The sequence below is a fragment of the Argentina silus genome, assembly GCF_951799395.1.
Source record: "Argentina silus genome assembly, chromosome: 16".
NCBI classification, from domain to species: domain Eukaryota; kingdom Metazoa; phylum Chordata; class Actinopteri; order Argentiniformes; family Argentinidae; genus Argentina; species Argentina silus.
In genome coordinates, this window is record NC_139670.1 from 15,789,273 (window position 1) to 15,815,212 (window position 25,940).

At 42.8% G+C, this 25,940-nt stretch overlaps 1 protein-coding gene across 1 annotated transcript in view; it reads right to left on the reverse strand.

Moving 5' to 3' along the window:
- atrnl1b (attractin-like 1b) overlaps window positions 1-25,940 on the reverse strand; it is an 87,074-nt gene that overhangs the window by 3,487 nt on the left and 57,647 nt on the right. Inside the window, exons 27-28 of the mRNA XM_083687372.1 lie at window positions 16,395-16,502; window positions 5,767-5,881 (exon numbers count right to left, since the gene is read on the reverse strand). Of these exons, the coding sequence (XP_083543498.1) occupies window positions 5,767-5,881; window positions 16,395-16,502 (223 nt within the window). The remainder of the gene's footprint in view (window positions 1-5,766; window positions 5,882-16,394; window positions 16,503-25,940) is intronic.

The following is a 25,940-nucleotide window of genomic DNA, read 5'->3' on the forward strand; positions in this document are numbered from 1 at the left end:
TAGCCCCTTTCTGAGTGGAAATAGAGACAGGCGCTCGCTAATATCCGCTCCGACGGACTTGTGCAGCCCGTAATGTTTTTTAAATCGCACTCTGGGTTGTCCGATCACAACTCAAGCACTGTCCCCTTGCTTTCTCCTTCAGTCGTGTTACAGGGCAACCATAAATGGATGTTTGCAGAAGTGTAGGATCCTTTAGGCAGTCTGTTCCAAACATGGTCACTTAAGTAGCAAGTAACAAGCTGAGGCTGTCCTGAGCACAGAGGCAAGTCTTCTCCTCAGGGTTAGCTGAGTATCAATCAATTACGAGAATCATGTCCGAATAAATGGAAAAGAGAACAAGTATAAAGACCGACCCATAGCCCCCTCCCTGATTTCATCGTGGGGGACAACAACGAGGTCTGCACGATACCTCTACTATCTATGCAAATGTAACAATTGTTGCTTAAGGCAGGTAATTGTAAAAAGAGTTAAAGGAACAGTTCATTCCCTGAAGTCAAATTTTGGGAAAGACGTACACAACAGATCAGTCTTAGAATTCAAACTCAACTCCACTTGAGATACTTCTAAGTCAAGCAAACGTCTGATACTGATGTTGAGTATGGGAAGAAGAACCCTCTCTCTAACTAGGGAAACAGATCTGGTAACACTTTATTTCACAGTCCACAGTTTACCTGGTATTTATTTCTTTTTACAGGACAGTGAAAAACACTGTAAAGCCATTCAACAGGTACTTCTGGCCTCGAGTTCCCTTTGATTCAAAAGGTCCTCTGGAGTACTAGCTACTCTCCCCCTCCTCTCTGTGCACTCGACAATAAACGCCGGCCGATCGACCAGCGGCCCCAAAGCCACTGAGCCGTGCCAACACTCTGTTGGAGATGGCAGGGCATAAACCACAGCTATGCAGTAAACACACACACACACACAGACACACACACACACACAAACACAAATCACAGCTACGCAATCCAAAAACATTTTTCAAAGAACCCTCTTGCAAATCATCCGTTGCAGAAATGGGAGACAGAAAAAACCCAACAACTGGCACTTGTGTTCTCACAAGTCTGGCACAACTCCTCCCTCTTCTATTGAAGCAATACAATTATCTGAGGGCCCGGTTCATTATCGGAGACGGGTCGGCCAAAAGGAATGGGATTGAATTGAGTGTGTCAGGACGGGGTGCGCTGCGGTCGCTCCAGGCGGAGAGGATTTACACCCAGAAACAGGAGGGGTAGTTTGCCCTTTCAGGATTTATGACAGCATAGAACTGTGTGTGTGTGTGTGTGTGTGTGTGTGTGTGTGTGAGATGCATTCTCTCTTCCCTTTTGAACAGGAAATAGGATAGGAACTATAAACTGACAGTATAGTAGTTTTTCCCTCTTACTTCTGATCCGATGTGTAATGTCCTGGTGACGTGTAACTTTGGTACTTCAAGGTTATTGGTGTGACTGATAATGAATACTTTGTATGCAACAACCGGTCTGAATATTCCGATATTTTAAGTTGAACTGAAATGGAAATCACTAAATGACGCTCATAGTAATGACCTTACTAATTTTTCATTGTAATTCTTGACTTTCAATGGGTACGTTTCATATCTAAATTGTCTCTGAAATAATGATTTCATGACGTCATTGTTAATCAGATGTTAATGCTTCGAAGTGCGCCACATCCTTTTATATTTGATAGCATCGTAGCGTGACTTCTGACATCACCAATTACAACAGTTGCATGTCTTCCAATCATGATAAGGCACTGGTGAAGTCGCCACCTCGGCTGTAAACAAAGCTGCGTGCCCAGAGTACGAGTTCGACAGCTAGCTTAGCTAATAGCGAGCAAATGTTATCATAAACGTAATATCCTTGTTGCTAGATGTCAGCAGATTTGAACCCAGGAGATTTTCCTCAAATATGAATATTCTACCAGTCAATATCAGCTATGCTACAATTTTAGTGAGAAGAGTAAATTATATGTAAAGCGGAATATTGTTAAACGGGTAGCTAGTACTAGCTAGCAACCAACTGTAACATTGATGGACTGTCAACCACCAAAGATACACGCCTCGTCAGGCCTGAAGCAGTCTGGGCAGAGGAAAATCTAAGAATGAATTAAAGCCATTTATATCTTATTTAATCATCTTTATTTAAAAGTGAACTTAGAAATGTGAGTTTGTGCTTCATTGTTGTTACTCTGACATAACAAAAGTAGGAAAAAAATCATTTCAGTCCGACTTTAAAGCAAGCCGATCACCGACTGTGCACATTTTTCCCAATATCTGCTGGCCGATCAATTAGTGCATCCCTAATTAAATGTCATTTATTCAATGCAGAAGAACCATCTTAAAACACACACATGCACACATCCCTCTGTTACAATATATGTCACTAAGGTTTGCCACAGACAGTTGTGTGACAGGTACCATAACTGCTATAAACAGCTTTCAAAGAAATAACTCATTTTTTAAATCATTGATTTGTGCTCATGTTCAGCAACACTCCGCCTACGCGGCTCTCTGCTGCGCAACTCTCAAAACAAAAGAGAACAAAATGAGGCACAGTATCTTTCAAGTTTGGGGAAAAAACTGTTGTTTTGGGGGGAGCCAGGCTGTTTTGTCTAGTCTTTTGATCTATTGTTTGCCAAATCTGAGCAAGATTTTCTGCTCTCAAAGAGCTTTCATAACAAAACAGAGGTGTTTCACGTCGACGATGCCATGCCGAAACTGTTGCTACATTGTAATTATAATAGTCTCAACCGATACTGTCACCATTTGATGAAAACGCTGTTTATTTTCAAGTGAGTAAAATAGTCTTCCTGGACAAAGCAGCCTTACAAAAGAGGAGGACAAAAAGTTGTGTGTAAAGTTCATGAGTTCATTTATTTTTATATCTGCAAAGAATCTATTTGATTTTAATATTGTGACTACTATACCATATGTGTACGCAGATCAAAAAAGGTTCTAAGCAATACAAGGAAGAAAACTATAAGCATCAAGGGTAACACTTTACATTAAGGTCACATATGTAAAAGGTATATAAATGGTTTATAATTAGTTAATAAATCACTTATAATCAGTGTATTATTCAATCATAAACCATTTACAAACAGTTATAAGTCATTATTTTAGACTGATGGATATTCACTTGGTGCTTGCCAAATAGGAAGCTTGCAATCAGGAGCCAGTTATTAATGCTTTATAAAAGCACTTATAAATGCTAACCCTGATGTGAAATAATGCAATATTATTTGCAATTGTTGCATAGCGGTTGCAGAGTTGGGAAATTGTATTTGCTCGGTTTTACACCAAATTTTTGTAATTATGGGTGCTATCTATCTTTACCTCTATCCTAATTACCACAATGACAACCCTCATCAGATGTGGTTGAAACTGAGACCCTCCACTTATTGATTCATTTCTGGTATGGCAAGGCCTCATTGGACAACATCAATAGCAGACCGGTTCTCCAAGCCTCTCTTGGGTACGGCTTTTATAATAATTGGTCATTTTCTTTTTTAAATGGATTAATTAACAGCAACAATAATATGTCATGATAATTGTCTAATACTGCAATAATGTCTCTATAAAATCTCTCTATAGTCTCTATAGTCCAATGAGTGCCCTATGTTGTCTAAATGGTACAATTCAGCATGACTAGTATTTAAACCGTGTATAGGGCAGTACTCTTACTTTGAAGAGAAAAATAACTACTATAACAAATGTTAAACTTGCACAGTGGACATGTTTAAATGAGGAACGTGTTGACAAGGACATCAAGATTTCAAGTATGGTTCAAAACACATGGTTCAAAAAACATGGTGACAGCTGAACTGTACTTTGGGAGATCTTCACATTGTATGTAAAGATGTGTTGAATCGGTTTGGTGCCAATTCAGGAAATCACTTTACCAACTGTGCAACCATTGCAAATAATTTTTGATTTCAGGGTTAGTTTTTAAAGCATTTATAAGTGCATTTATAAAGCATTAATAACTGCCTCCTGATTGTTCAATATTTGCCAAATAGGGAGCTTGCTAAACTAATGAGTTATAACTGTTTGCAGATGGTTTATAATTGAATAATAAACTGGTTATAAGTGATTTATTAACCCATTTTGAACCATTTATAAACCCTTTACAAATGTGACCTTAATGTAAAGTGTTACCGCGTCAAGTTAACCAAGTGGTAGTAAAATGCATGCACACACAAGCACGTGTACACACATGCGTACATACATACATACACACACATACTAGAATAGACATGTGTATTGTACTTATGGACCCATATCATTGCAAACAAAACCTCTAAAAATGTGTCTGAATTACTCCAAGGTCCAGAACAGGAATTTAACACCACTAATGCTCCATTGATTCTCTGATTTCCGCTATGCAACATCTCAGGGGGCCAAAATCAAGGGCATGGTCAGTGGTGTGGGTTAGCAAAGAGCTACTGTATCCACCAATGTATTTCTCAATTTCCATTCACAGAGTGGAGTGTGTCTCTGTGTGTGTGTCTCATGCATTTCACTGCTCTGTGGCAAGAAAGAGATAGATACAGTACTCTGTAGGCCTATTGGCCAAACATAGGCTTAAGGTCAAAGTTGACATTACTTTATAAATCATATTGGATGAACTGACCCCTAGTATGACTTTGTGCAATAGCAGCGAGAGCTCCCTGTATTCTAAATGCACCACAGCAGATATGCCGTTTGATCACATACTGTGGCAATGGTCTCTAGAAATTATCTGAGGAGAACCATGTCTCTCAAGAAAGAGGTTGAAGCAGCATGTAAGATCAAACGACCAGAGAGAGTGATCAAGCCCCATGAGACCAAGCAGACTCTTTGTGTCTGCTGCAACAAGTGTGACATTGTTCATGCAGTCAGAGCTTTTGTTCCTGTCCCAATAACCTTCCTTGTCTTAGCATACTGGTGTTTGAGTGGAAAAACACAACAGTTGATGTCATTTTAATTTCCCTTGGTGATGAAAAGTGAGGATAAAAAGACAGAAGACACCGCAATAAATAGCACAATGTACGCCTTTCATTTGAGCCTGCACCTCATCTGGGTGCATGGTCTTTTCTAGATTTTTTTTTTTTGACAAACTCTCTTTGATAGCAATATCATTTCTATTTTTGCCTGGGTAACATTACATAACATTTACATAACATGAAGGCTTTTTTTGTTTCAGATTTCTTTGAACACCAACACCTTCTCAGAGGTTTTCATTCAAAACCTATATTCATTGGAAAAGAAATGGACCGAAATCCTGCTTAGGTTAGCATGACGGTAGCATGATTCAGAGCTATTAAAAGAGCAAATCAAGAGTGTCCGCTGTTTTTTTTTTTTTACATGTACCAGATGACACGCTTGATGACGACACTCCATGTTGTTTTTAGCTCAAATTTGTGACTCAATTATGCCGATGATGCAAGCGGGAAATGGAGCACGGAGCTGAGGAGAAGGTCGTCGTGTTACCGCCGCCGCCGCTCCCGAGGTGTCGAGTGTGCTTTTAGCACCTTCATAAGTCAGTGGAGCTGAGACCGTGGGAGGAGGGAGCGTTGGGGAACATAAAACATTGGGAAAATGCTACTCGCAGTGCTCCCCCGCAAACAAATGATGTATCCCCCCTGCGCCGCCATAGAGTTCAACCAGGAGTAAAGAGTCATGTTTCTGAGGCTTGCAACAATGATTATCCCTCCCCCTGCGATTGATGGTGAATGTGTGCACGAAAATACAGCATGCAGACATTCTGAGAAAGTAAAATCCCTTACCAGACTGACCAGGAGGGGGCAGTCCAGAGGGGCCTGAGGGCAGGCACAAGAGAACGGTCAGCACGGCAGCCCTGCCCCCCGAACATGGCTCCATGGCGATGGGTTTAGGTGGACCCTGAAAAGAGGGAAACATTTTAAAAACTCAACCGAGATCATGCACTTACAATATATGTATTTATTAGCATACACAACAATAATTCTCTCAAACAAATATTCTCTCTCTCTCGCTCGCCTGCACGCCCGCATGCACGCCCGCACGCACACATACATACACACACACACACGTCACTCTCTGACAGGCTAAGTGATAAGACTATGACCGAGTCTCAGTTTGAGTAAATGGCCATAACCGCCTGTCATAAAAACATGAGTCATCCAGATAATGATGCGAAGTGGACGTTTCAAAGGGTCAGGGTAGAGACAGAAATTAGGGAGGAAAGTGCGCGTAAAGAATGGTTTTAAATCCATTCTGCTAACTTTGTTTCTCACAGAAAGAGAGAGAGAAAAGAGACAGACAGATACAAAGACAAACACACACACAGACACAGGGCAGGTTTTGTGTGCACATGCATCCACTCACTTTAAAACACTTCAATAGAAGGGTGAGCACCCTTGAGCCTGCTCTGTGTTCGACCCCTTGTACTGTCTGTGAAGTAGAGGCTTCTCCAAGGTCTGAACTCTTTCAGTTCATTTCCGTCCCACTACCCTTTAACAGCATGCCCCAGTAACTCACTTTTTTTGCACACTTTTAGATATCATAGGGCCGAATATGAACTGAATGAATTGTACACGTAACTAATTTTTCTCAATAATAACACAATGATGTCTATTGGAGTTTGGAGTTATATAATATACGTGCCATTTTGCTGACGCTTTTATCCAAAGCGACTTACATTGCAGTGAGAGTGCATACATTTCAGTATATATGGTCCCTGTGGGAATCAAACCCACAACCTAAGCGTTGTTGGCGCCATGCTCTACCAACTGAACCACAGAGGAGTTATGTGCAGGTATTTCAAGTAAGGATTCTGCCCTTAATATCCATATCTGGCACCTTTGTTGGATTGTTGCCACATTCAGTGAGATAAGGGCACAATTCCTGGAACAGGAAAATCCAAAAATCAGTGTGCCTTCATCCTTCCTACAGCCGAAACCCCCTTAGGCTCCATACCATAATCACTAGAACTATAATCACCTCGTCAGAAATCTCTCTCTCTCTCTCTCTCTCTCTCTCTTAGTGCTAGCCCCATTACTTAAATCTGTCGGGATGTTACATAGTTTAACAATGCCCTTAGTCCTCCGTGTACGTTTAAAGTGACGACCAATGACAGGCCTGAAGCTGCGTGATGTCACAAGGTAATGACAGTCGGCCATCTTGGTGACATTTCAATGTGTTATGAAATACAAAGAAGAGGATTATCGACTCTATTCAAAGTCAGAAGAATGAAATCACTTTTCTTTCCATTCTGGGCTGAGTGATTTCACTCTTAAGGAGCTAAAGGGAATGAATGGTGCATCTTAAAGACGGGATGTTTCGGTAGGGCTGACTGAGTGAAAACCTTGACACCACAATTCACCATTAAAGCAACTCACTAAAAAGGAGACGGATGCACAGGCCTTTCACCAGCCAGCTTTGAGGAACACGGCTGCTGTCTGGCATGAAAAGACATCCAAGTGGTTGTACGTGTGTGCATATAGTCAACTGACACACGGAACATACAGGAAGATCATGTTGACGGCCAACAGAACCCTTCCACATTTCACAGTGTTGAGCCGTCAGCACTGATCCAAGTTGGAAAAACAAAATTTCCTCACAAGGAGTGTTTGCAAACACACACACTAACACGCCACGCATGCATATGTTTGTCCGTCCTTATCCTTACTTTAGGGCAGAGAGAGGTTTTGTGAAAGGTCAGCTTGAACAATGGGTTCTGACAGTGACGTCCAGCCCACTCTCCAGACAGAGGCTGTTATCACAGCAATATCTGTCTCTCTGAGAGGAAAAGAGGCCATTTGGGCAGCACTTAAAAGTTCACAAGCGTTGTCTCTTGATAATGGGAGGCTGGCCTGTCGAGGGGAGGGGGGGGGGGGCAGAGGGGAAGTTGGGGTGTTTGAGGGTGTCTGGCTTTCCATTTTGTCCTCTCTCTCCAACCCATTCTCAGGCCAAGATACTTCCCCATCTCTCTCCCATCTCTTGTTCAGCATTAAAATCAGTAACCTCTTCGACAGGATTCCTGGTCCCAGAAGGCAAAGATGGAGACTTCATTTGTGGAGAATTTGCGAAGAAACTCTCTTGTCTCTGGGAGGAGAAATCAAGTCCTCACTCATTTTCGTCTCCCCTGTCTCTGGAGACCTAAATTGCTCACCGAATCAGATTACCTTTCAAGTAACTCAATGGGAAAACATCTACAGTCATCTACGGTTGTGGCAGCATCCTGCCAGCAGCTCTTATCCATGCAGTGTTCCTCGATCAAAAGTAAGTGCATTCTCATTTGCTAAGTGGCATAGCTTGTAATTTCTCCCCGCAACTGCCAATCAAACGCTCAGTTCCAAATAGCATAGTTCACGATTAAAACATCTCTGATCGAAACGTTGGCGACGTCCGGGTTTCCATTTGCGTCATGAGCTTGTCCTGGAGCACAGGGTGGGCGCACTTAAAGAGCGGTTTGAATGTCATTCGCACAAATCTGTTGAACGCAACCCTGTTACTCCACATTGTTGAGAGGTGTACTCGACATTTCAGCGGCCACAATGGACACAGAGATACATTGAAGTGGGAACGGGGTGTTCCAAGTTCCAAGTTTAGGAACATGAGGTCACTTGACGTTTGTCAAGTTGAAATGCTGTGTGGAGTCAAATTTGAACGTCTCAGTGGTGTCTCAGGGTCCTTTCTCCATAACTGAGTGAACAAGTAGGGGTTTCATACAGTACTTCTCAAAAACACAATGTATTACAATTGATATTACAAAAGATTAAAATAACGCTTAGGGCAGGTAGATGGGACGTACGAATAAGTCAACAACGCAAGGTTTCTCTTGACAGGTGTCAAGACGTGAACCACTGCCCAAGCTCCTTCTGCTCCTCTGCCATGTTTGAGGCAGCTGGTGGATGCTGGTTCCTTTTCTAACTGAAGGAAAACACTCTTTCACATGCTGTAGCAGAGGGCGCCACGCGCCACACTATGAGGGTGCATGGTGCATACACAGCCCTGGTTAGCACGCCGCTAGCCTGTAACTACTGCTGAGCTGGAACTAATGAATAGAGAGAGAACGAGAAAGGGGAGAAGGAAGAGAGAATAACTATGGAGAGACATAGACAACAAAAAAGAGGGACGAAGAGGGAGGAGAGCAAGATAGACAATCAAAGCGAGAAAGAACAAGAGAGAGATGGTACCGATGAGAGAAAGAGAGAGGGGGAGAAAGTGAAATAGAGAGAGAAAGTGAGCGAGAGAGATGAGGTGGAGAGAAAATGCCATCAACACAAACGGCCTCCCCGTCTCCCCCCTCTGTTCTAATCACTGTCGTTTAACAGCACACTTTCTCAGGCTCCCATTACTTTTCTCATTTTTTGGAGGTGGTACAGAAATTAACGAGCGCACGCATCATTGGGTCTGCACTCAAGCTCACTCTACCCCTTTTCACGGGCATTGTGACTGCCGTGCCCTAGAGGCTTCCATAGTCTTGCTCCTTCTCTGAATCTTCCAAACATATTCTGTTCTTCACATTTGCTTTTATTGCCCTACTACCTCCTGTATCATGGCTCCTCATCTCTCAATGGGTCACTTTTGGTCATGTTGAATTTGATTATATTTACCTGTTTAACTTAAAATTGACATTCGTCATCGTTTAATATTAGTTTATCATTACCTAATGACCGCCTCTATATTTCTTTGATATACACTGAAACAAGTACATATGTACATATTGGTTTGTAACCAGGAAGATGCCCATTTTATAACATTTTGAGATGTACCACTAAACAGGACTGTAAAAGTCAATGTAACAGGACTACAAACTTAAGCGTTCCCCTCTTTTACAGAGTTCGAAAACTCAAATCTACAGTCATGCTCTTGGTTGCCAAAAAATCCCTAAAAAGCTGCTTCAAAAGCGTGGGTTATGGATAAGAGAGATCTTTGTTCTCTTGAACAGATCTGATGAATAGTCACATTTCTGGTACATTGTCCACCACTGCCCAGAGGGCTGCAATAAGCTTGACCTCCAAATCATCAATGACAGTCATGAGACACATTCACTGGTTTTGCAGATGCATCCTGTATGCTGTACTGAGGTTGCATCATGTACTGAGCATGGTTGCACTCTGCGTGAACTAAAACTTGTCATGAACTGTTAGGACTTCTGCTATCAACGTCCAGTAAGGCATCTGACTTGATGAACATTCTTAAATTGATGCATAATCTCGGAACCAAGAATCTCATAGAAATGGAGAGTCTGATTTCGTGTGACTAAGTGATCAGATACACTGATATATTGTTTTGGTCAAAAACTGTAAAAATCTTAAAGGAGTTGCCATTTGTTTACACTAGCCATTGGTACTAGCTAGCTTCCATCACAAAATCGCTATCCAGACCATCGAGATAAGATCCTGACATCAAGTGAACAGGTAATAATAAACATTTGCTTTGGACACTTTTGGACAATTTGACTACTTTTAATGAGCTACAATTTAACAATAGAGTGGCCGTACTGCCCAAGAGAAATCAATACACCTATGCCATAGTCAGTCGAAACATTGGAAGGGGGCTATAACTTTGAAACGCTATCGCTCCACAATCCCTGCAGATTTCTCAAGGCCATTTCATGGTGTAGTACAGTGAGAATGTCACGTGTAGCTCCTTTAAGTTAGTTGTCAAAAGCCGACTTCAGCTGTCCTGTTTCATAGAAACTGATCATTGCGAGAGTTGTGAAATCACAAAGGAGCACCATAAACTATGCTCTGGGCACGACAGTACAATACGTTAAAGGATGCTTTGGATACATGGAAGTACCTCTCTCATGTATCTGTATGCGGGGCTGATGGGCACAGTTTTTAAGTGGACAAGCGCATTATCGTTCAAATCTATTAGCGCATGTGATCAGATAAGTCTGTTTTTATGCATCTGGCCCAGTTGGTTTCATATTTAAGGACTGACTGAGTAGGCATTAGCTCCAGCGAAGAGATACGAAGGGCGATCAGATTCCAGGCCATTTAGAGACTGTTCAAATGACGCCGCTAATGAATAGCAATAAAGTCAGGACTCACGCAAGCAAGCGAATGCAAGTTATCCTGGAAATATGATTAAAATGGATTCCATTCCAGGCTATTATTAGGGTATAATGATGGAAAGGATGATGTACAAATGATGAATTACAGTACATCATATGTACACAACGTACATAAACAGCATTCATAGGCCAATCTGGTTCCTCAAAGAGAAACAGAATATTCATTATTCTAACAGCAATATGAATCTTCCAAGGGCTGACTTAAACAAGTAGAGATGTTGTACTGTACGTGTTTTGTAAGTAAGTGAAAGTACTTGAATCTAGCCACAAATCTGTGTACGGCTGAAATGCTCAATTCTGCAAGCAACAGTCAGATTTGAAAAATAATGTGCACACATTAAACATTTGTATCGAAATTTGTTTTCAGCACACAAGAGACAGACCAACCATATAACAGTTTTATGTGCTGGTTTGTCTCTATGCGCAGATATCAGAGAGGGGGAGAGAGACGGGGAGAGAGAGAGAGGGGGGAGAGAGAGGGTAAGAGAGAATGAGAGACTGATTAAAGCCTGCTATATGGGGCATCTGCTTTGTTTGCCCGCCATCTCTCCCTTATGCCTTTATCTGTCTTTTCCTTCATCTTCCTACTGCCACCTGCCTCTCTTTCTCGGCTCCTTTCCCACCTTTCCCTATTTTATGCTATTCTCAATCCCTCCCTCCATCCCTGTAAAGGCCGTAGATGGATGTGATACGTTACCGCTGTCATCTCAAGAATTCAAAAGGGGAAAAAATAAGAGGCACACAAATGAATATTTTAATTTAATTCCAATTCAATCATTTTGTTCTTTTATCACAGCAGTTGAGGGTTGGAAATGCTTCTCATTTGCATTGCTGTGAAAATCCTTGGGAGGAGAGTCGGGAAGCCAGGGTACCCGTGAATACATTTACTATGCAGGCCATGTATGAAACACACACAGTTCAAACACAAACACACACTATGATATACACATGTACAGAACACACAGTTACAAATACACATACACACACACACACACACACACACACACACACACACACACACACACTCTCTCTCTCTCTCTCTCTTTTGTCCTGCTGACAGGTGCCATCCATCATATTATCTGTCTGTTAGTGGCTCCATATGCTGTGTGCCGGCCACGGCGGATAGAGACATCTGTGTCATCATCAGGCGCCGTCCTAAAGCCTGATCCTGATTGGCTCTGAGAGCAGCAGCTGCTGACCTCCCACTTTCCACAGAACAAGCCAGATCTCTAGGGCTAAAGGCAGGCCAGGACCAGGGATGGAGCCAGGCTTAGGCAGAGAGGCATGGCTACTCAGGTTTTGATGTGTCTGGGGTAGTGGCTGGGACAGGGGTTAAGGTCAAGGGAAGGGGCATTGGCTGGAGCAGGGAGCCAATTCTGGGGGCAGGGTGCAGGGGGCAGAGCCGCAACCAGGGGAAGGGTCAGAGTCAGGGCTTTAAGGTGGGTCCGGGCCAGGGCTGTAGACATGCCAGGGCTAGGACCAGCACTTGGCATAGAGGTATGGGTTGTTACAGTAGAACAGCATGCTGCCCAGACCTGGCAGTGTGGTCGGGTGGCACTCGTTACGGGATTGTGGAATCTCATTTGACCACCGGTGTGAGAGGCTTTGGCCGTTCTGAGAAACACATAGTTCGTTCTTGAAGCGGTCTGGCTTTCATTGAATCAAACGATCACAAAACACAGTGCACATATAGGTTATAGTACATCACTAACACCGTTGTAAACCTCAAACCTATCGACTGTACTGGCCGATGATCATTTAGGGGAAGCCCTGTATGCTTCCTTTGATGCGCGCCTGACTTAAGTGTCCTCTCTTTCATTAGTGATGATATGCTAAACAGCTCGACGGCGCCAGATGCTGCCCAATTAACCTTTATGAAAGGGAATTACGCTCATTTCCCAGCATTCACCTTCAGCTGGTGCCAGGGCTGCTAGGGGTGCGGACGGGGGCCAACATCTGCATTTGCAGTTGAAAGGCGTGAAAAACGCGACCACATTTGTCGCTTCACGTGCCGCAGCGGTCCAGGATATGACGTACGAAAAGCACGCTTGTATTTGACCAAGTGCTGTACGTCACGATAATGAAAGGTTGTTGAAGTGCTTCGTTGATTGTGTTTGGCATTAAAGAGTAACTGCAGGGCAGTAGGTCCCTCATTTACAACCTTCCTGAGCACATAGGCAAGGCCATCAGTTACAAGAGCATTTGTGCAACAAGAATGTAAGTATACTGTAAGTACATGTAGGATCGTATGCATCTCTTACGCTATGCTGAAATGCTTTAGTTCTCTCAGGAAACAGAAACATGTAGCACGTACCTCAGGCACGGTGCAAAAAAAAAACCCAGAGCCAGAAAAGTGTCTGTTTGGGTGGAGTATCACCCATCTCCTGAGCAGTTTGTTTTCATCCGTGCCAAATCGCTGCCAACACCTGCCTTGCACAAAGAGAGCCTCGCCGACTCAGAAGAGAACGGTTGAATCTCCAAAGGATTCTTGATGCAGGGAAGCCAAACAACAACAAAAAAACATTCCTTCAGTGAACGTACCGAGACCAAAGGACAGGGGACATTCTTTGAAAGAAAGTTAGCGTAAAGGAGGGGTGGTATGATTGGGCAGCATATTCGCAACAGGCTACATAACTTGAGCACAAGCATCGGCGCTCTTGTTGACGTGGATACCGATGTTATGGAGGACGTTTATTTTTTTGGATGCTGGTTAGGGGCTTTTAAAAACAGGTGAGAATAATCTAATCTAATCATCTAAAACCTAAACACTGCAACACAAAAGCTAGCGTTTTCACAGATCAACAATTGGTTCGAGTGCATAGAGAGAGAATGCAGTTGCCAGGTTTCCGAAAAGTGCAGTTTGTTGTTTAAAGAGCTCAAGAGCGTTCAGGTGGGTGAGGACTTTTGTGCATCTCTCCTCTGCTTTCCGCAATGCCCGCCAACAGCCCATAATGCTCCCTGAGTACCACTCAGCTGCACACTAATGGATGCTGTAGTGCCATTTCGCCGGTTGCCATAGCAATGGTTAACCTCTTGAACACAGGGTGATGAGGTCTCTTCGCCAAGCCTTTAGTGAAGGATGAATAGAACCTGATTGCTGATCTGAGGTCAGTTTTGGTCTTTTTGCCTCCAAATGGTTGAGGTTAGGATTGGGGAAAGGGAAGCTGATCCCAGGTCTGAGGTAAAGGGCAACTATTACTATAGGCTGTAGGGTCAATGGGCAGGGGAAGAACTGATGGTTTATGGTTAACAGAGCATCTGTGTGTGTGAGTGTGAGTGTGAGTGTAGTGTGAGTGTAGTGTGTGTCTGTGTGTGTCCAAAAATTTATCTAGCCTGTGTGTCCGGGTCGGGTACTGTCCCATTAGTTACGCAGGGCACAGTACAGTATATGCGACGCTCTCGTGTTCAGAGCAGTTTATCGGGTCTGAACAGGTCTGTGTCATTTGCTTCTTCTGTATTGATTCTAGGCTTTGGATTTGCCTTTGGAGTTTGCTATTGGTGTCCGTCAACATGAGGACCTAAGAGGTGTCAATGAAAGTCAAGGAAGCCATTATTAGTCTGACAAAAAAAAGAACTATCAGCAAAATAGCCAAAACCTTAGGCTTGCCAAAACAGTTTGGAACATCATTAAAAAGAAAAAAAAAAGCACTGGTGAGCTCAGCAATCTCAAACGGGCTGGTAGGCCAAGGAAGACTTGCACAGTGGATGACCGAAAAATAATTGAAAAAAAAACCCAAACAACTGTCACACAGATCAGAAACACTCTTCAGGAGGTAGGCATGAATGTGTCAGAGACTACCATCCGTAGAATGCGTCACCAGCCCAACTACAGACGCTTCACTGCAAGGTACAAACCACTAGCTATCATCAAAAAGGATGGTCAGGTTACAGTTTGCTAAAAAGCACCCAAAAAGCCTGCAGAGGTCTGGAAAAAGATATATGGGACAGATAAGATGAATAATATTATGGACCAGAGTGATTGCAAGAGGAACGTTTGGAGAGAAAAGGATCTGCCCAAGATTTACAGCATACCAACTCATCTGTGAAACATGGTGGAGGGGGTGATAGGTTTGGGCATGCATAGCAGCCACTAGAACTTGCTAACTTGTCTTAATTGATGATTGTTACTGCTGACCACAGCAGCAGAATGTATTCTGAAGTGTACAACGACGTTGTGTCTGCTCCAGTGCAAGCAAATGCCTCCAAATTCATTGAATGGTGCCATATCATAGAGTAAAACAATGACCCAAAACATACTGCCATAGAAACTAGGGAGTTTTTCAGGGCCAAAAAGTGGAAAGGTCTTGACTGGCCTTCAGATTTAAATCTAATTGAACATGCATTTCAATTCCTGATAAGATTTTAGACAAAAATACCTCAAAACAAACAACAACTGAAGATGGCTGCAGTACAGGCCTGGCAGAGCATCACCAGAGAAGACACCTGTCTGGTGGGGTCAATAGGTCGCAGACATCAGACACCAAATAATAAACAAGTGCTTAATTTGGACATTCGATGAATCTGTCCCATTACTTTTGCGTACCCTGAAAAAGGGGGACTATACATAAAAAGTGTTCGAATTTCTGAATGGTGAAACCAATATGTACACAAATACCATCAAATAAAAGCTGAGAATCTCTACTTTAATAGCAATGATAGTCGTTTTTTTTATTTAAAATCCAAACTTTTGGAGTGTAGAGCTGAAAGAAGAAAAAATCCTTCACTCTCCTGTTACTTATGCAGGGGCACAGTCGTCAGTATATCAATCCCAACCTATGAAAACCTGCACAACATTCCAGCAGGCGCCTCTGGCCAAGCGCACACAAAGTGAGAGAGAGAGAGAGAGAGAGAGAGAGAGAGAGAGAGAGAGAGAGAGAGAGAGAGAGAGAGAGAGAGAGCGAGCAACGTGCCATTATGACATGACACTTTTCAAACCCACCACGTCATAGGCTTACACTTTGTTTTCATAGTCATGTTCATCATGTCACATTCAATCATTCACTTTATGGTTGCGCGCATAAATTGCCTCTCCAATCATTGGAGCGCGCGCTCTGGCAGATTGTGGACTTATGTTATTAGGAGAAAGTCTGTTTTAAGCCTATTTTCTTCATCACTCAGGTCTAATCGAGTCAGGGATAGAACCAGACCCGTAGTTTCAAGTCTCGTTCTTCACAGGTCCGTTCGGGTTCAGGTCTGACTGTCCACAAGGCTGTTTGGTTTTGGGTCTCTTTATTTAAAAAATAACAATAACAGGTCCGTTCGGGTAGGAAATCCACAGGTCCATTTTGGAACATGTCCACATTTTTGGACCCAAGAAGACCTCTAGAGTGTGCGTGTTGGACTCACCTCAACTCCTCCTTGTAGAAGATCAGTTTGCTCACCCCCGACGTCCAGCGCCACGGCAACAGAGGCAAACGGGCGGCTGGCCATCTGCTGACGTTCTCGCATTAGCTGCTGTAGAACAGACAGAAAGAGAGAAAGAGAATGTTTTGAGTTAAAAAAAAAAAAAAAAAAGAAGAAGCCTTCGAGTCAACATGTGTTAAAAAACCTTTTGGGCCAACAGTAATGTCCTTGGACCATTCATTTTATAAGTAGCTAGACCTGGTAAGACTCTTGAGAGGCTCTGGCAACATCTTAGGAGAACTTGAGCATGTAGAGAAACAGGCAGTTCACTCCTAGTCATTTACAAGAAAAAAAGGTTCACAGGCTAATCAAAAGAAGGGATAAATTGGAAAGAAATTGCTCTTGCCGTTATATGCGTGACAAGCAATTACTCAGGCATTGATCCTCTAGCCATCAGTATTCAAGTGGTGGTATTTAATAAATGATGTATAGGACTAAACTTCACCTTCAGTCTCATATCCCCAATCATACATGAGGGAAGAATTCAAGGTTTTAGACAAACTGCTGAATAGCACCACAAAACAATGTAAAAAATGGCAAAGCAATTGACTTTTTTTATTGCTGCAAAGTGAAGGAGGCTTTCGTGCTTGAACAGTGAGAGATCAAAAGGTGCTGCTTTAAATAAATAATATATGTTTGTATAAGATGTGTGACACTCTCAATGTAAAAGAAATGGAACGTTTTATTTCGCTTTGATTGAAAAAACATTGCTGGCACATGATTCCAGTTCAATAAAATCTGGAATTTCCAAAAAAATAAAAAAAGTTAGAGGGACAAAACACACTGCTAGAAAGCATGTTTGAAAAGTGCTATGCAGTTGAGTAAACTGTGTGTGTGTGTGTGTGTGTGTGTGTGTGTGTGTGTGTGTGTGTATGTATGTATGTATGTGTGTGTATGTGTGTGTATGTGTGTGTACTGAGCACAATAGCACCATCACTGTGTACTGTAGTGTACATCAGGGCTATTTCGGCCTGAAACTCAGATCAATCGCAAATATCAATACAGTAATAGTGAAAGTCTATCCATGAGCATCCATGCTCCAAGGACACAGTGTTCCACATTACTCAGTGATAGCCACATTGATTTGCCCATTTCCACCTCCCTGATACGTGAGTTTAAACCCACTGTTCTCTGTATTGTCTCCTATGTAACACCAAGGGTTAAATCTGTAAGATTTCCTGCTACTAATTTCTCCAGTTTCTCCAGTTTCTTTTGAGACTGCAGACACATATGTATATATCTATATCTATACAACACACAAAACATGACTTGAGGGCTTTTGAGTGGAGCAGCTCAGAGAGAAAATGGATTTTTGGCTGAGTAGGTTGGGGGTGGGTGACTGTCCAGCAGCAACACAGTTTCCCCCCCCCCCCCCCCTAGATTGAGCAGCAGGAGATGGCCACTCTTGTCCGCGGCTAATCAATACTGTACAACAGCGAGTGCCACGCTTTCATCACTGCCGCAACGCCTGATCGATATCTAAATGCGCCGCCATCTTGGTGCCAAGGACAGGGCTGATTGGCTATTGGATTTGCGATGAGCTGAAGAGTGCTGCATTAAGCTCTAATTGTCTAGCAGATTAGCAAGCAAAGCAGGGTTTGTGCCGTCATGCCCCTCTGCTTTCACACACCTGCCCTTCCATTGCGATCTGTTTTGGACCTGCACAGACGCACGCGCACGCACACGCACGCACACGCACGCACACACACACACTTCTGCCCAACTTCGAATAAGTAGCATTCAAAAGAAAATAAACACTGAGAACTGCAGCCAGTTTAGTTGCTAAAAAGCAACCGTGCCTATTCAGCCTACGACAAAGAAAAGTCGATATGCTGTACGTTTAGAAGACAGCTCGAGGGACGAATGAATAAGGTCTGCCTCTCTCTCTCTCTCTCCACCTCTCACTCCCTCGCCCTCTTGAAATGAGCAGCCTGTGCTTTAAGAAATATGAAAAACAAGGAATACTCGTCGACACTACAATAACACGTAACGACTCCGTAACGCGCAGCGAGCGTTTGATTGTTAGCAAAATGATTTGCTGTAGGGTACTTGTTCAATGACCATGTCTCTCTGCCTATTATGGCAGAGGAAGGGGAACAAAAATCAATGAGCTTCAACTATATTATTACACATAGATCCTCCCTGCCCAAAGCAGTACATTGGATCTTTCTGGAATACAATCCTCTAATCATTGACACAAGTAGATCCAAATGACCAATGTAAATGGCATTGAGCATAATCGAGGGGGATTTAAACGTAGCCTTGATTCTCTGGGCTTCACTTTCAACGGTTGTGACATTCATAACACGTTGAGAATATGTCTGAAAAAGTCGGAGTTTTTCCAGAGACTACACCCCCTAGCCTCTACATCCCTAGGCACAAGCGTGGATCTGGGTAGGATTGGGTAAAAATTCCACCTGCCCTATTTTGAGGGTAAAAGTTGAACTCCCACCAACTTGGTTACAGAGTAGCTATCCAATCCTCTGAGATCCGCATCACGCCTATGGGTGTAGGGGGGCAAGGGGTTGTTTCTACATTTCTACACTGAATAATAGTTTGTCCTTGACATGGCAGGGCACTCCCAAGGGTCCCAGAGGGGACACCCCAGATGTGACGCTCCAATGGTCTCCACATGGAGTCTATTAATTACCAGTATTCAGATGAAGTCTGGAATGGGTGATAGCATTGTGAGCAAGATTCCCATGGAAATAACCGTAGAGGTCATATTTGACCTGTTGAGGACATTTTGAATGATAACGTGCGGTGATGGAGGACTGAGTGATATTGCTATAAAAGCATGAGTCAGACCAGACTCTGGTACCCCATTTACTAATCATGTCTGGCACTTGATTTTAGGGTAAACACTAACTAAGTATTTGCTTCAATGTTATATGCTAAAGATAATCTCACACCAAAACAGCGCCTTTTGATCATATACTTTGACAGTTTGCAATTCAACCAATACAGTCAAATCTGGAACGGACCGTAGTGGATTAGACATGGGGAGGAAGAAGGGGGATGGGGACAGAAAAGGGTTAACTCTACCCTCACATCCCCTCCGCACAGCCAAGGTGTTTGATAGCTAGCACTGAAGCTGAGCGGTGCGTTCATCAAAGAGAGATGACATTTACACTCCCGCCCCACCCACCCCCGCTGCGTTGCGGGGGCCAACGTGAGAAAGATTTAAGAGTTCATCAATTATATCACATCTGAAATTAGCCTCCATCATCGACAGGCTCACTGCTTTCATTCTTCCCTATCGACCAGGCCTGTTTGTGTGTGTGTGTGTGTGTGTGTGTGAGAGAGAGAGAGAGAGAGAGAGAGAGGGGGGGGGGGGGGGGGAAAGAAAGAAAGAAAGAAGAGTCCAAATAGGTTCGCCCTATGGAATTATGGAAGCATACTGTATTATCTGCCAATATGAAAAATTGTACTACGTCGACCGCCACTGCAAGCACTGTCTGTTGCACGGCAGCGGATTTGCCTCTATAGTGAACTGTTCATCATTCTCCTCACTAGAAGAGCCCCACAATAACAGAAACACTCCAATGGGAACTGAGTAGAGGGGGAAAGATCAGGTCAAATCCATGTAATTGTTCCTCTGTTGAGTCGCTTTCCAAACATCCCCTCCGGGGGGGAAGGCCGAGCAAAAATGTTGCCCATGTGAAATTGAGATTGATCCCAGGATTGATTTTTGTTGTTGTTGTGGCCTTCATGTTAAAACTTCAAATCCAACACTAGTAGGGGGAGTTATAAGGACTCATTGCAACACATTTAAGAAATGCTACAAATCCTATAGAACCATTGTGGGTCTAAATGAAATGCCTTGCCCTTTCCTAAAAGACAGACCTGAGATGGAACAGGCAATGGGTGTTGCTGAATGTAGAAATTGCCCCCAAGGCATGAAAATGGCCCTAAGCTTATTTGTGGTTTCAAATCATCCAACATCCATCCTAAATGTCAGATACCGGGTAATGTTATTTATCATGTTGCTCAGTTCGGTTAAAGCTTAAAAAAATGTTGAGCATGGAGAGAGAAACCTAGTTAATGGTTACATTTCCTGCTCATGCATCAAAATGTGCCAGAGACACAATCGTCAGGAGACCATTACAATACTGAGAAGGGACTAGAAATGAATACTGTTGTGGACAATAGAGGAGAGTGAATTCTCGCAAAACCAATTAACGTTTGCCCAATAACAGGCTGCGTTTCGGGGGTATACAAGGCAATCTGGAGCCATTCACCACCATGATAATGGGTGGACGCACTGAATGTCTTTGCAACTTGATTAATTTGGTGTGTGTGTGTGTGTGTGTGTGTGTGTGTATGGTCCCATGTGACTGTGACTATCATTCCTTGGTCTGTGGAACAATAGGCAGATGTGTTGTAGGAATGGTATAACCCCCATCTGAGATTCTCCCAGTTATGATTAGCATAGACAAACCGGTCACCTTCACATTTATCCTTGCCAAAGGGCATCTGGTGAACCCACTTCCATCATCATTTCTTTACGCGGACAAAGGTGGGAACTTTGGAATGGCTTGTCTCATTTTGCATTTACATATGGCATAAGCTCGCTATCAATCCTGAGCTGACTTTGAGGGACATTGCTGAAATGGTATTTCTGTTACACTGCGAGAAGGATTTCAGACAGGCAACCTCCCAACAGATTCACAAAAAATATGAAATATCCCTTCAGAAACACGATGTAATGTGGAATCATATGCTATTCAGAGATGTTCACTCTGAAACAAGATACATCCTTATATTGACACAACACCAAGGTCGGTGGAATTTGTTTTCAGCACAACATGCTGTACTGAACACATTGCTGGAATTCCACCAAACTTAAGCTGTATACTCCCGTATTGCATTTCCTCCACTCATCAACACCTTGAATCCCTCTGTCAATCGGTTGCTCAAGATGAGACTCGTCTGTTCAAGGTAATGAGAGGTCATTACAAGCCCAAGACTAGTTGGTTCGTCAATTGTGTTGAACCAGGGCCATTTCGGCAGAGTGAGGCTTGACACAATTGCACTTGTTTGGCAAAACAACTACAGTACATCTTCCCTTGACCCAATGTCAAACATCAATCTGTCCTAGTTAGCTCTTCAGCTATCAATTTAGCATATTGATTTTGGGAGATGTTGCTTCAATCAACCAACTAGAACTGATTGATCAACTGTCCTTACTGGTAAGGATGAGCCGTTTGTCCTGATGGACTGAGAATGAGATGTCAATCTAATACTGTTTCTGTCAGAATCTGAGTTCTGTATTGACGTCTTGATTCTGACTAACATCTCAAGAATGCTTGTTATGGATCATATCTATGACATACCGCGAAGACGTGCTCGGCAAGGATGTGTGTAAACACTCTTTTCCTGGGGTAGCCGCACGTTGGCACACACAGACACAGACACAATACTGCCAACCCACTGGAGCTCTACAAAATCCACCTGCACGATTTCAACAGCATGCACTGTGACAGTGTCACATCACTTTACTTCGACATCAGATAAATAGCTTACCCCCAAAAACAGTTTTGCATGATAAATGAGACTCCATCACATCCATTCTATACAAGCTTCTAGGGTCCAAATGAATCTAAAAACTGCTACTATGTGCATCTAAATGAAAAAGGCTAACAGAAACATTTATCTCAACATCATTATTCCCCAGCCTTATGAGAACGGATGAAGAACACGCAGCTGAGGACACATTCACGCTTGCCTTCCCGGAGGCTAATCGTTAGCATTGTTACTTTCCTGATTCAGACAACAGTCTTAAATAATAATCCAATAAAAAGTCAATTCCAATTGTAGATGCAAAGGTTAGGAGTTTTCATGTCATAATGAACAGGGTGAAACACTCTTTGTCATCAATATATGTTTAACTATACTATGATGTTCCAATACCAAATTTATTTAATCACGTAAACCTTAAAGGTTCACTCAGCAAGAGGAAGGGTCCTAAACAGGGGACCTCACTGGACAGAGGGCACATTGACTGTATATCCACACGCTAGCAGCTTAGGAATATAGGTCATTTTGAGGTTATGGTACCCTGAAACAAAAAAAACTGTACCCTTCCCGGTTTAATGAGGTAAGAAATTGAGTCATATGATATATCACGCATAATAAACCCGCCCATTTAATTCCAAGGAAAAATTGCAGGTAAACAATTAACAACTAAACTGCTGGACTGTACCTTTAACCTCTTTGACTACACACTCAGATGGGAGTGTAAATTTAGGTTTTCTACCGTCCACTGCCTTCAGCAACATTAAGTCAATACGTACTTGTGAGCGCTAGCCGTGTAAAGCCTGTTTAAAAGTGAGAGTAAGGTTTAAAGGAGGAGAATTCCCACAACACCAACTTTGAAGGGAACAGTCAAACAAGGTGACGGGGGGGGGGATGGGGTGGGGGCTTAAGACAAGAATAATCTGATTAGAAGAATCAATGCTGGCTTGATTGAACTCTTTACGAGGAGAGCAGAGAGAATCGAGAGTGCGTAGCAGGTCTATGCAGGTAAATGAGAGGTCTTGGCTGGAATTTGGAGTCGCTTTGTTATTGAAAGTATAAGTAGAGGCTACGCCAACAATGAATAGATTTTAGAATTTAAGACATTTAACTTAAACGCTAGTTGGGTTACTCTCTAGAGATGCCTGTGTGGAGATGGGTGAGAAGTGAGATGTGCTTTGGCTTGGATGCTACTAAGGGAGGGCTAACCTCAGGCGTGGTCAGAGGACGTGGGTGGCCCCTCAAATGTGGATCGGGTTGTGTGAGACTCATCTGATGGGGCCAGCCCTCAGCACAGACCAAGGTTGTGCATAAACCCCCCCCCCTCCAGACAAAATAGGACAAGGATAAGGAGGACGACGACAGCGGGGTGGCAGTGGGACGAAAAGATCAGGAGATGCAGTAAGGTGAGGTTGAGTGTTTACAGTGCATTTGGAAAGTATTCAGACCCCTTAAATTTTTCCACATTATGTTGTTATGTTACAGCCTTATTCTAAAAGGATTAAATTCATTTTCCTCATCAATCTACACACAATACCCAATAATGACAAAGTGAAAACAGGTTGTTGCTCATTTATTAAAAATAAAACATTTAAATATCACATTTACATAAGTATTCAGACCCTTTACTCAGTACTTTGTTGAAGCACCTTTGGCAGCGATTACAGCCTCAAGTCTTCTTGGGTATGACACTACAAGCTTGGCACACCTGTATTTTGGGAGTTTCTTCCATTCTTCTCTGCAGATCCTCTCAAGCTCTGTCAGGATGCGGAGCGTCGTGCTGAGCTATTTTCAGGTCTCTCCAGATATGTTCAATCGGGTTCAAGTCCGGGCTCTGGTTGGGCCTCTCAAGGACATTCAGAGACATGTCTCAAAGCCACTCCTGCATTGTCTTGGCTGTGTGCTTAGGGTCGTTGTCCTGTTGGAAGATGAACCTTCGCCCCAGTCTGAGGTCTACGGACAATTCCTTCAACCTCATGGCCTGGTTTTTGCTCTGACATGCACTGTCAACTGTGGGACCTTATATAGACAGGTGTGCGCCGTTCCAAATCATGTCCAATCAATTGAATTTACCACAGATGGACTCCAATCAAGTCATAGAAACATCTCAAGGATAATCAATGGAAACAGGATGCACCTGAGCTCAATTTTGAGTGTCATAGCAAAGGGTTTGAATACTTATGTAAATGTAATATCCGTTTTTTATTTTTAATACATTAACATTTCTAAAAACCTGTTTTCTCTTTGTCATTATGGGGTATTGTGTGTAGACTGATGAGGAAAAAAAGTTAAAGGGTCTGAATACTTTCCGAATGGACTGTATATACTGTGTGGGGGTGATTAGTTGAGCAGGTGCAGGTGCATGGGTTTGTCACCTGAGTCACGTCATATTGTTGTTCATAACTCTCCTCCCAAACCTACATTATAAACTCCATGTGTAGTAAATTAAGTTACTCAGTAAAAAAAGATCCCAAGTTCAGAGAACAAGCAATAAAGAAAAAATGTAAAAAAAAAAAATGTTTTGGCATGACGCCTTCCTCAAAGCACAAGTTACTCAGTAATTACTCATTCATAACTTATATGCATCGTTTGGTGTACTTCTCTGGAGACACTATACATGTGATATCATCCTTGCCCTTTAAGAGAGTCCTTCCGTCCACGTGTGTCCTCTGTGTATCAGACTGTCCTCAACATTTACTGTTGTTTTCTCTCCATGGCTCTGAGGCATGGCTCTGTGAAATACCACTGCTCCTCTCACTGTCCTGTCTGTGTGTCTGTGTGTGTGTGTGTGTGTGTGTGTGTGTGTGTGTGTTTGTGTGTGTGTCTACTCATATCCTGTGTATGAATATTTGTGTGACGTGATGTCGTGAAATGTCAGTGCCCCCCCAGGTGTTTTTTTAGAGGTCACTTCTTTAGCTTCTCAGTGACATTTCAACTCTAAATCTACCTCTCCATCCCTCCATCTCCTTCTGGCTTATAGGATCAAGTCTATCAACTACCTACCTGAACTACATAGCAGAAAGGCCACCACTAAACCCACTGTCTTACCACAGATAGAGTGACTCTGTCCACACTGATCCTTCTGATAACTCGCAAGTATTTACGGGAGGATAAAAAGCAGCCTGGCTAAAATATACGCCGTGAAATCGTTGGTTTAACAATGGGACAGACGAACCGGTCATGACTATACAACAAAGCAATAAATCCATAAATGATTTTCAAGTTTCTTTCTGGCGAATTTCATAATTACATGATTTCATGACTAGCAAAGCAGTTGAGAAGTTGAGTGTTCTGTATGAATGGTTCCACAATTTTAAGACAGGTACAGCAGGTCAGTGAAGTGGCTTCGCGCTAGAATGACAATAAGACAATGCCACCAAAACTCCAACACCCACTGCTTGAGGCAAGGTTACACATGAAATCACAGACACTGTTCCTGAGGGGCTACAAGGGAGTAGCTTGTATGGAGGATCACCGTATACAATGTGTTCATGGGCATTGTTCTTACCATGGCTAATTCTGCTTTCCAAAACAAAAAACGTAAAGCGCAAAAGTGGTGACTGCATAACTGCATGTAGTTACTCGTCTGTTACATGGGTAATGACATAGGTCATCCTTCTGACGAGATTTTGGCATGTAATTCTGACAATGCGATGTTCGGTACCTTGAAATACTGTTTATTCAAAGGGTGCTGCTAACTGTTAGCTTGTTCTGCAGGTAGCAAAGTAGGGAACACATTATCAGAGAATCTTTCACTACTGGATAAGTGGACAACTCAAGGTAAGATGATATTTCACCTAAACATGAAAATAGGCTGAACCATAGCTTTAACTATCCTACAACCACACCACTTCCACACCTATACCACAACAGGCAGAGCGTCGAGATGAGCGCAATTTCGACGTGCAGAAACTACTTTTACTACTTTTAAAAGATAAGCGGTATCCCCCCACGTGAGACAACACCAGTTAA